The 12279-nt window shown below is 34.1% G+C and overlaps 1 protein-coding gene across 4 annotated transcripts in view; it reads left to right on the top strand.

Annotated features, from left to right (window-relative positions):
• ASCC3 (activating signal cointegrator 1 complex subunit 3) overlaps positions 1-12279 on the top strand; it is a 260015-nt gene that overhangs the window by 192131 nt on the left and 55605 nt on the right. For all 4 annotated transcript variants that reach the window (XR_774729.1, XM_010573373.1, XM_010573372.1 and 1 more), the window contains 2 exons: positions 9752-9889; positions 9995-10115. Coding sequence is in view for 3 of the 4 variants with exons in the window: in XM_010573373.1 (XP_010571675.1) it covers positions 9752-9889; positions 9995-10115 (259 nt within the window). In the remaining variant the exon portion in view is untranslated. The remainder of the gene's footprint in view (positions 1-9751; positions 9890-9994; positions 10116-12279) is intronic.

Genomic DNA, 12279 nt, shown 5'->3' with positions numbered 1-12279 from the left:
CATCTAAAAGAAAAGAGTCATTTGAGGGTAGATCTTGAAACAGTTATGCATATGCTAAATTTCAATATGTGTTAAAACTGGTGTCAGCATTAAGACTATATAAGCCTCTTTGCACGATCTGAACTTTCGAACACAAACTCTTTTATCTTTGTTTTTCCTGCATATCTATTATTAATGCTACTTCCATTGTCCCAGACAACATATATCACATGGTATAAGTCTTTGATACAAAGATAAGACAAAGAATAAAAGAAAGAGGACTAGTGTTCTCCAAAGTTTACAGCTGGGAATCTGTGACATATAGATGTTGAGCTGGAATTTAAACCAAATCTCTTTCAGTGTTTTAGGAGCAAAATCATCCTTCTCATGAGATAACTATGTTTAGAGGGTTATCTATATGCATATATATCTGTGTGTATATATATGTGTATGCATATACATGTGTCTATCCATCTATATTCTTATAGATATATGTATATAGATAGATGTACTGCAGAATCAACCATTTAGGAATGGTTCAGTCTTGCATATCAATGAAATAAATCAATGTTTAAAATAAAAAATAAGATAGCTTCTGCCAGTATCTTTGTTATAAGAACATAAAGATTACAAAGTCAAACACTCAGATGTAAAGCAATGCTGGAGTAAAGGTTTAATTTTTTTATTTTTAAAGCAATATAATCTTTAATTACATTTTGTTATATTGCTTCTCAAAAAAATCCTTCTTTCATTTATTGCAAAACATGAATGAGTCAAATACTAAACAATTTTTCAATATTCTCTTTTATCTGCATTCTTCAAAATGTGTACTAGATTTTATTTACTGCACTCAGTTTGGCACCTGCTCTGAATACAGAATTATTTATTTCCTTCTGGACTAATGGTCCTGATTATAGTATATCATTGCTTCAGAACAATTCTTTTGATTAATATTCAGATTTCTTAGATTTTGGAAGTTAGCTTTTTCTAACAGTTGCAGACCTTCTGCATAGGAATTTCAGTGATAATATAGGGCCAAATATAAATAAATACAAGATCCAAACTGAATATTGTATGAATACTTATATAGCAACAGTTGTTATGATTAATTATATAATTGTATACCAAAAATTATATGCCAAAAAGTATAGGTTTATAGATAAGATTATTTGATTTGTTTGCTCTTTGCAAAAAAATAAAGTGTGATTTTTCTGAGATAAAGCATAACATCTGTAACCTTCCTCTTTCAGATGGATTTTAAAAGAGAAAATGGATGTCTTGGCTGATGAACTACTAGTACTAAAACATGTGACAATTTAATGCTGCTTTTCTAATTGTATAACCTCTATTTAATTTTTTCTTGACCATAACAGAAACATTTCATAGCAAAACTACTACGTAGTAGTAGTGTACTCTAGTACCTTGTGCTAGTTTACTGTAGTAATCTCACCTACAATTAGAATATGCAACATGCAGCTTGCCCTAAGTGACTTGCATTAATATGAATAGCTTCCTCATGTCCTGTGAGCCACTACTATCCTAAAAAGAACTGTAACCGAAGCGTCTTCACTTGCTGGAGAAGGGTTTTCTATTAGGAGTCTTTGAATTTCATGTGTTTCAGAATAAACCTCTAAAGGTTTTGAAAGAGGAGCCAACAAGGACAAGCAGACTTTGCATTTATTAGTTCAATAATATTTGCATATGATTTGTATTTGAATTAATAAGCTGAATGTTTGGAGCATAAGATACCTACCAAGTTACTCGGTTCTGATTAGGTAAATGTAAAAGACTGAGGATTAAGTCCTAAGTTGTTATATCTTACCACTATTATGCAGAACACAATTGTGTTTGAAGTACCCACAATTTCAAGTGGACATTTCTTTAGCTAATTATGGGACCAGTTTGTAGTTTTGTGTTTTAAATGAGCATGATTAGCCTGAGTTACATTTGACGTTCAAGCAAAGGACAAAGCTATAGTAGTGCTACATACATAGTGTATGTCCTGCTTAATTCTTTATCCATAATAATTTTTCTTTTAATTTAAAAATTCTAAGTTCAAGTTATAGTAAAGTCAGGCTTGGATGAGGTGAAATGGGCAGAATTCTCTCTGTATTGCTATAGCATTTTTAAGTATTAAAAGTAGAACATTATAGTAGGTATTCCCTACTTTATAGTAGGCATTCCCTGTCTTAAACACTTGCCTAAATATTTCAAGTGTTTCTCAATTCCATATGGGATAAAAATGGACCAGTTAGAAGAAATAAATTGTTGTTGCCTTTAAACAACACTTTTTGTTGCCTGTCAGTTTTCCACGTTTGTTTTTTGCCAACCAGTGTTCCCCTAGGGCAACTTACAGACAAATGACTTTTTGTAATTTTTAATTGTGAAGTATGTTGAGATATAAGAGATTTTTCACAAATGTGTGTATGCAAAGTTTACAAGCTTTACAACAGGCCTTGGTATTTTTCTTCATTCAGCCTTATTTGTATGATACTAACTTTGGCTGACATAAGATTCCTTTGAGAACTCATTGGTTAGTTTTGTTTAACGGTGTAATTGGTTTTGCTACATGATGGCCGAATGTTAGTCTATGTTTACATTAGCTTCCCAGTGGGTAGACTTCATAAGGTTTCTTAAATTGCTGTAAACAATGCCATCCATAATAACATCTGGAAGACTGATATTGAGGTAGACACAGATTCTTAACAGTCATTAAAAGTGATTTTTCTGTTACCCTGCATGGCAGCTTTTCAGTGGTTGTAACAGAGAGATTCAGGCCTTGTGGGGGAGACACCAATACTGGATCTTTGTTACCTATTTATCAGCTATGCCATCATCTTAACCTCCCTAATCTTCTCTGTAGAGATTCTCCCTGTAGTGGTAGTGCCAAACCAGGCTCTCATTTGCAGCATGTGAAGGGTTCTGTTCACAAAACTCCAGACTGCTTCTCTTCACAGTACTCTCAGATAACAGGCAAATCAACCCTCATCTCTGCCACCCAGCTCGAAGTATCAAATTCAGACAATATTTCAATCAGTTATATTTCAAAGGACATGAACTTGTATGAAGCTTCTGGAATACATATTTGTATGTATAAATGATGTACAGAAACAACCCTTCAACTGTTGCCAGCAAAGTAGACAACAGCATACCTGGATCATGGAGGAATCATAGAAGATGTTCTTTCCCTCAAACGAGTCAGTAGTCTAACAGGTGCAACTGAATTACAGTCAAGAATGAATTTTGTTCCACCTCCATCTACTGAAAATATATATTACAGACAGCTCCATCCAGTTTTGGAGATGGTTCTTCCTCGATGTTTTCCTTGAATTTCATGTCTCACGTACAGTTTCCTGCTCATACCCATGTTCCAACAGTATTCAGAAAGTTGAGACAGCAGTCAGTCTTCATAAGAGTGAACAGCACTTGAAGAAAATTGCTGTTTCTAGTACTGATAAGTTTTCCAGTTCTACTGGACCTGTTGTTGCACAACAGTAGTTAGATCTGTTTAATAGATTCTATCCAACTAAGTTTCAGGCTATGTGCATGCTTTTTATGAAGAAATGTCCACTCAAATACCTCATGTCTAGTTTAGTCTGAGCAAGGAAGCCTCCAATGATGTTGAAATACCCTACTTACTGAGAGTTGTAACTGATACTTCAAAGCTCATCCCTACCTTTGCCAAATGCTATGCATAGCATGTGCAGACGTTCTTCAGGGTTTAAGCAGGACTGCCACAGTTTGCCCAAAGTAGAGTATGAGTGGGCAGTCTCTTGAAGAAGAAAGAATAGTTACCTATCTTAGAGCCTTAGAGGTGCGTTTTTTCTTTTTCTGTAAGGCACGTTGTCCATACACATTCCAAAACGATTCTCTATCCCTCTTACGATTTGCAGTCCCAACACAGTTTGTTTTTCCCCAGAGAGTGAAGCAGCAGCTGAAGCTGCCTTCCTTGCCATTTGCAGTGGTTGCAAGGACTCTTCAGTAGACATCACTCTAAAGATCATCCTAGTTATACTTAGGAGGCACAGGTGCATCATGACAGAAATGTTAGTAGGCAGTGCATGTCAAAGAGAAGCCTGCCCCTGTAAATTGAGTAATTCTTAATTTCTTTATATTGTTCATTGATGCCAATGAAAAAAGAAAACCTTATGCTTACCCTGCTTTTTTATATAATCATGAAATGATTTTTAAATATACACTTTCTAGCTGAAATTCTAGTTGGAGCTGTCAGCCAGGACTGTCATGTTCAAGCTTGTGACCCATTACTTATCTTGTTAAAAGGGACAACAGCTCAGATTATCCTTTTGGAAACAGACAGTGCCACCAGTTTGTGATGGTAAGCTTGGGTAAAGATCAGTTACATTGCTCTACATTAGGACTGACTAACGAGGAACAAGTTCTTCTCTTTCAGAAATTGCATCTACATCTGTGGTGGTGGCAGATGTTGCAATCTTTTTACAACATAATTTATTAGAATCAAGTTTTCAGTTTATTTATTTTTCTCTAATGTTTTTACTGCTTTTTGTTTTTAACCTAAAACAAAAGTACAAAGTACTTTTATTGTTTATTGTTTGAAGCTAGAATGCAGTTCTCGCCAGCAAACAAGCAGGGTGTTTTCTTATTTGGGTTTGGGGGGGGCGGTGTTAAGAAATTTATTCCCTGGCCAGATACTTGGATAATTTTTTTTTATATTTACAGTGCAAGGACAGAGAAGAAATGTACCCATGTACATAGTTTTAACTTTAACCACAATGATTTTTGCATTCTGCTTTGTGCATCGTTTTAACATCTGCATCTTGTTAAGACTGTTCTTTATGAAACCTCTAGAAATAACTAAAATCCTTCAGCACAAACATACCTACTGTAATATTCAATAGCATCCATACCAGGCAATAGCCAGCTTCCACTAAATTCAAGGGCACTTGAATGAAGGATGTTCATTGACTCCAAAAGAATGAATCAGGCCCATACTGATTTTGCAATTTTAGAGACATGAATGTATAAACATGTGTGCGCTAATTATGGATTTGTATATGTGTTTGTACACTATGTGGAAATATGCATAGACATATGCATGAAAGTGAATTAAATTTTACCATATAGTTCTGTTTTGCATTGCAAAAACAAAAAAACACCAAAAAAAAAAAACCAACAGCAAAAAAAGGGGGAAAAAAACATCCCAAGAATTGTCGCAAAGACAAAAGATTACTTTTCCTTCTCTAACCTTTAAATCAAATAACCTATTATCTCCATGTTAATGTTCTGAGGTAATGTCGTGCTATAAAACAGGAATAGAAGTATCTGGTCTGTGTCATGAATAGGTATATTGCTGTCTTTTAGATGAGATTTTTAGTGTTAAATGTATATGTTTTAATAATATATCTCAACTGTTTAAACCATATTTTAAAATGTTTCTTCAACAGTCTTATTTGAGGTGCTTTAGGCATCTTGTCTTGTGTGGGAGAGTTCTGGAGTATAAGTCAAATCTTCATCAAAAATAATTTTATAAGATGACTTTTTTTTCTGCCTTTAAAGATCAGGAGGGTACCCAAGAATGATTTCTAAGTGTTTCACTCATTATAGAAGTTCAACTTCCTTCTACAAGATGTTGTTTTTATGACACAAAAGTGTGTCATAAAAAATTAACATTTAGTTATAACAAGGAGATGTTTTTATTTCACTTAACATCTGTAGCAGATGTGAAATATGTAATTATTTTTGTAAAAGACTTCATAACTTTCACGATTCTTTTGTTTGGCACATCTTTCTTCTATTGGGCATTTTAGACAATTGATAAGCATTATTCAGTGGCATATGGTCTGAGTCTGACGTGCTTTGAAAAGAGTAGAGAGTACTAATAATGAGGATTCTGTGAAAATGGGAAAACCAGCACAACAGATATGCTTTGAGAAAGTATGGGTTTTTAGCATCTTGAAACAATATATCACACTCAAAGGGACAGAATTGGGCTGCACAATCTGTTAGCTCATTCTTGTCCAATCTGGTCTCCTCCTTTCTTTTGGAGCCAGCATTGTCATCAACTTGCTGAATTATACTCTGACTGGAATGTATTTCAGGCACAGGGTAATGTATCTACTTAAATGGAATCCTATCTTTCTACAAAAGCTTTTTAAGTATAATAAATTTAAAATATAAAAAAGTTCTATTAGCTTAAAGTAAATGGTTCAACAGTTTACATATGTGCAGGAACAAAGAAAATGACTACTTACTAGTTTCAGAAAAATCTAGCTTGTTCAGAGATTAAAATATAAAAGGTAGAAATAAACTTTATTTTTTATAATAAATATTCTGCAAAGCTACTAGAGTCCCAGATTGGTTTTCAAAGTTTTTTTTATTAAAGGTGGATTCCTAATCAAGCTAATGTTAGGAAAGCATAGGAGATATTTTTGTTTGTTCATCAAAAAATCTCTGAAGGATAGCAAGACCTTTTCTGCATGGGCCCAATCCTGCCTGTCTTGGAGTCCAGGGAAAAAATCCCTCCTTGCATTAATTTCCCTGCATCAGTGTTGTATGGGGTTTTTTATGTCAGTACCATGTATATTTCCTTATACTATTTTTAATACACTTTTTCTGCTCTTAAGATAAAATATATTTTCTTTACCCTTTTATGAGTAAACATTACAGTTGTTTTCAGAAAGATAAATAGTAATAAAGTTATAACAATGCAGAAACATTAGATTTGTTTTATAGTCACAATGCTGTATGTGTTTCTGGTTAATGAACCTATTAATTGTGCCATTATTTCTTAATAGAAAGTGATAATATTCTTACACTACACTGACATAAGAGAGTTATATTTTTAAATAAATTGTCATGAGAATTTTAAGCCTTGGATTGTGCCTATGAGTAAAATAGTTATGTTTATTACATTGATTTATGTGAAAGTAAGGGGTCAGCTAAAAATGACTAGGATTCCCTGCTGCTAAAATGACAGGATAGTAGTACATGCGCCAGCTCTCCTGCTAAGGGTTCTTTAGTTTTCCTGTGGTAAATTACAGTGCTTTGCAGGTATGACTAACAGCACCACAGGCCACCGCTGTAATACAAGTCAGACAGAAAAAAAAATAACCACCACTGATTGTAAAAGCAAGAAGAACATCTTTGAATAAATTCCCACCAGTGTGAATTTAGGATGTTTTATGCTGGCAAGTACATGGCAAAAAGGTTTAGCTCCAGTTCTGTACTGAAAATAACTAACACTGTAAAACTGTGTGCTGAAGGAGCAGTCTAATTACTATAGACTAATCCAAATCAGCTAATTTGATCCCTGTACTCTTCTAGAGGAAAAGGGAGTTTAGATTCATTATTTTCCCAATACCAAATTCTGCTCATGTGAGTAATGAAACAAATGTCATTGGAACTGGCTTGTTCCCTTACAATAAAGATATAATGATCATAAGGTGATGATTCTTGGTGGGGAGGAGAAAAATTAATTCAGCAATGTAGTATCTTTTGTCAATTTTTGAATGCAGAAATTGAGTACAATATAAATGCATTAATTTTTTCATTTATTTTTCTGATATTTACCAGTGTTGTTTTCTACTTTTTAATCTTAATTCCCTGACAAATGTATACATATAACTATTATTTCTCAAAGTGTCTATCTAAGGACAAGGAGCCTGTGCAGTGCTAGTACAACTTCATAAATCCATAGCACAAAAAGCATTAATAGGCTCAAAAATATATTTAGTAATGTATGTTGATGGTGATAATTGTAGAGAAAACGGTATACAGGTTCTCATTTTATCGGGCTTTTTTTGTCTTAGAAGAAAAAAATCTTTAAGATGGGTCATAATTCATCTTGTCTACACTGCAGTCACATGTCTACATGTTGACTAGAGAAATCAAAGGTTTGCTGATTGTATCTAGATAGACAAACTTTATCCTTTTACATATCCTCCTTTCATTCAGTCCTTTACTCTCTTCTGCTTATCTACCCCTCTTCTTGTTTCCCTTTCCTAAATAGACTTATCCCCTCTTCACTTCTCCGTGTATTGGTTTTTTTCTTTCTGCTTCCTTTCCTTTCAGTGTTTTATAGTCCCTTTCACTCTTTCCTTCTGTAAACATCCTTTTCTTTTATACATGCCAGCTCAGTTTGTACAACAAACCTTCCATGTCTTATAGGAAACTCCCAGGAACATCCAGGCAACTGCATTGTGAGGGAAAATAAAGTTTAGGAGCTTCCACTGACAGATGAAATTGATTGGACCAAGCCAAAACTTGAACAATATTTTTCTAAATTGGGTTCTCTGTTACTTTCATCAGTTCTGGTTCTGTTAGTCAATACTATTTCAACAAATAGACTTTAAAATGCTTTGTAATTTGCTCTTCCTGACAAAATTGATTGATTTACAAAATCTATATTGTTTGGGTTTTTTTCAATCCTGAATATGGACTATTACATTCACTGACTTTTTTGTGCCTTTTAAGGATTTTTTTTATAATAGTAGTGACATATGTTACTTGGGTTTAGATATGAGAATAATTTTATTAACATTAAGGTCTGAGAATTATAAAACCCAGGAAATGTTTAGAGGTTACCATTCTGAACATCAGAAGCGCAACACCTCAGAGTCCTAAGTAAAGATGAAGATATCACTGCAGTCATGCAGGTATCATATCTCAGTAGTTTGAGATACCCAGTCCAAGATGAGACTGAATACTCAGTCAAATTCTTCAGTTACCCTGAGTAATTTTTTCTGCGCTACTATTTTTTCTCTAACCTTGACTATACCTTCTAGGTTAACCATGAATGATGCTGCCCATAAGTATGCAATATCATCATGCCACTGCTGGTGGCACCAGGAAACCACTAATAAGAGATGAGGTTTGAAAGTTCCTGGCTATAATTATATTAAAATCATATAAATGGCCTTAGAAATAAAACAACAGAAGGAATATTGAGAGGTATAAACAAGACAGAAGTTGGAAAGCTCTTGTTCATTGTTAGTGAGGGGCTATTCACAGAGGTTGTCTACAGAAACAAATGAACTTATTATGGAATTTACTACTTGAAAACATAGGCAAGAAATATAGTTTAAATGGTAGTAGTTAAAATGTTTCCAAGTAGTCATTGACATGAGATTTGAAAAAAAATAGTAATAGTAATCAAAAATAGCTTTTTGTCTGGACTTCTAAAAGTTTTAAATTAAGGCACTTATTGTATGTTGGGTTTCACTACAGGGTTTGAGTCTATTAATTACAAACAAAAAAAATCAAATTAATTTGCATTTCAGCATGTGAAGAGGAAGCTTTTTTGATGAATAACAATTGTGGAATTATCAAACTGAAGAACTGTTTCTGTCTTTTCATAGGCATTAGAGAGCGCCAAATTTATTTTTCATTACTGTTACCATGTTACTGGTTGCAGGGATTTGCTATGTTTTTATACCAGTTCTAACCCCTTTGATACTAGGGATTGTATTAAACAAACACAGAGCAGAATGCATAGCATTTGCCAGACCTGTCAAGATATTTTCAGCATTTTCATTTCCTTATCTGCACTATTTAATATGTCAATAAAGTCATATGCATTTTGTATTTCCCCCCCCATCATTAATATAGTATTTGATTTTTTTTTTTTTTTAGACTAAAACCAGACTGTTCAGAGACTGAAGACTGTGTTTTCCTGTTTGTGTAAACAGCATTGAGCAAATTATCCTTGCTATAAAAAATAAAAAAGATAACAACCCGGAAAGTTTAAAATTTCTGAGTAATCTGTTTTAAAACATGACTATTCTTTCTGTTACAGATGAATGACATCATAGTGACAGTTAGAGATTCAAATCTGAAGCTGACACTTGCTTTTGGAATAGGCATGCACCATGCAGGTCTGCATGAAAGAGACAGGAAAACTGTGGAAGAATTGTTTGTGAACTGCAAAATCCAGGTACATTTATTTATTCTTTGAATCCTGCTGTAATGAGTTTTACATGGAATTTTAAAAGTTGGCTTTTTGTTACATATACCTCATTAATCTTTCTTTCTGTTTCAGGTTCTTATTGCCACAAGCACATTAGCTTGGGGTGTAAATTTTCCAGCTCATTTAGTAATTGTTAAAGGAACAGAATACTATGATGGAAAAACAAGGCGTTATGTGGATTATCCCATTACAGGTACTCACATAAATTATGGAAATGCTCATATGCTGAAATGTATTTCAAGCATATGCAAGTGATCTGAATTATTTAGTAACTGATCACTGAAAATACCTAATTTGGGTAGAGACTAGGAGTGCTGAGAAAAGGTTTTCTTTGTTTAGTGCAAGTTGTAAGAGAACTCTTACGATTTTATGTAATAAATAATGAAAATGTTTCTGTTTTGCAAATCATTTTTCATGCTAAATTCCTTTAATGTATATCATCCAAAATAGACATTAAACAATTAAAGGGACACTATAAAGTCATATTTAGCTACCTAGTTAAGTGTATAAAAGGAAGTTTTCATGCATGCAAATTTTTTTTTCCATCTTTGAAACCTTTTTTAAATAGAAGCAGATTTTTAACAGTAAACATAGCCATGGTTTGAAATGCAGCAGTTGAATCACACATGTATGAGAACATAAAATTTATACATAGTCACTTGACAGTAAACGGAAAATGTTAACTAGTCTAGAATCTTCAGTGATGTAAGTGATACTTCAAGTAAGTGATACTTCAGAAATAAGCAGCTAAATTAAATATTTGAATTTCTGGTTTGATATAGACTTTTATTGCTTTCTGGCTGCAGTAAACTCCACTTTTCATAAACTGTTCTGCAGTGTTTTCAACAAGCTTAAGAAAGTGAACCATGGAAGAACTTCTTTGAGAGTTCAGACAGGGAGAATATTTGTCTGGATGGTACTAAGCTTGAAGAATGAGGACAAGCTAAATTTATTCCAGGTTTCCTGTTCTGTTTTCCCGTTCTCTTTTCACAAGAGAAAGTTTATTATTAAATAATCCTGTACTACGCCAGAGATGTGTACACCTAAGGACAATCTAAATGTAATGTAAATAGAGGTCTTGCATCTTTTTAACCACGCACTTTCTTTTCAGCAAGAGAAGCTTACTAATGAAAAAAAGCTCAAACTGAAAATACTACAGGGGTTACTTCTCCAAGTAACCCATCATAGAGCTTAATTTAGTGGTTAGTGCTCTGCAGGAAACTTGGGATCAATTTCCAGACCAACTCTCTTGTTCAAAGATTCTGGTATGACCTGGGAGCTTAGTCATGCACACTTGCATTTTGTGACAGACTTTGGCTGATGTAAACTTAGTACAAACAGAGTACTTCCCTGCAGAGAAGTAGTATCTTGCTCATCCCAAGTGGAAGAATAGTGACAACTGAGTTAATTACTGAATGGGGAAAAGTGGTGAAGAAAGAAACCAACTGAAGTTTTAAATTTTATGTTGAATCTGTGGGACTGTCAGAGATCAGTAATAGAGAAAATAATATATTCAAAAGAAAGCAGAAACTCGATAAGCATTTAAGACCTAGTATGCAGTTTTAGAAATCTGTTGTACAAGTACTCACAAAGGCTTTAGGGAATGCTTATGCTTTCAGTCTTTATTGCCTTTTTGAATTCAGGCAACTTGGACGTTGGGGGTTGTTCAATTCTTGAATTTTCAGTAAGAGTTCGGGGGGGGGGGGGGGGGGGGAATACCCCACTTTGTGGGGGAAGCATTTAGATTTTGTTGTCTGCACTGCAACAGAAAATGCAGATTCCTTACTTTATGAAGAAACATGTGGTGTGGTTTGCTTGGAGTACTTTTATTTTTAACTTTCTAGAGAATATTTATGCATCTGGAAGTTCTGTGGATAGGTAGTACAGTTTTGCAGCAGCAATAAAATGAAAATGTAATTCATTTCCTTCTGAAATACTTCCAGAATTTCACAATACTGTCTTTAATGCTGCCCTCAAGTTACTCCTTCACTGTTCCATCATGGTATAACTTGGTTTCTCCCTGCTGAAGTTACCTTTCTGTATCAGGGATGCATTTGGCTCCAAGGAAGCAGCTGAGGGCTGAATGAATCATTCTGGAGTGTTCAGTAATTTCAAAATAAGTAAAAATACTTCTTTGAGTGAAGTCAGAGGTTTGGGGGAGGGCCTTTTCTCAGTTACCAGACATTTAGTCAGCCAGTTGGATCATATTTAACACTTCAGAAGTTTAGTCCAGTGATTAAAAGCAGCCAAGCAACATATAGTCAGTAAAGAAAATATTGAGTTTGGATAATTACGTAGTGGATATTGGCAAAAATCATTTCCTGAAGCTTTTTGGTAAATCCATTTCCTGTATGGTA

Source organism: Haliaeetus leucocephalus, unplaced genomic scaffold (genome assembly GCF_000737465.1).
Source record: "Haliaeetus leucocephalus isolate CR32 unplaced genomic scaffold, Haliaeetus_leucocephalus-4.0 Scaffold384, whole genome shotgun sequence".
NCBI classification, from domain to species: Eukaryota; Metazoa; Chordata; class Aves; order Accipitriformes; family Accipitridae; genus Haliaeetus; species Haliaeetus leucocephalus.
This window is presented reverse-complemented; position numbering and strand designations above follow the sequence as displayed.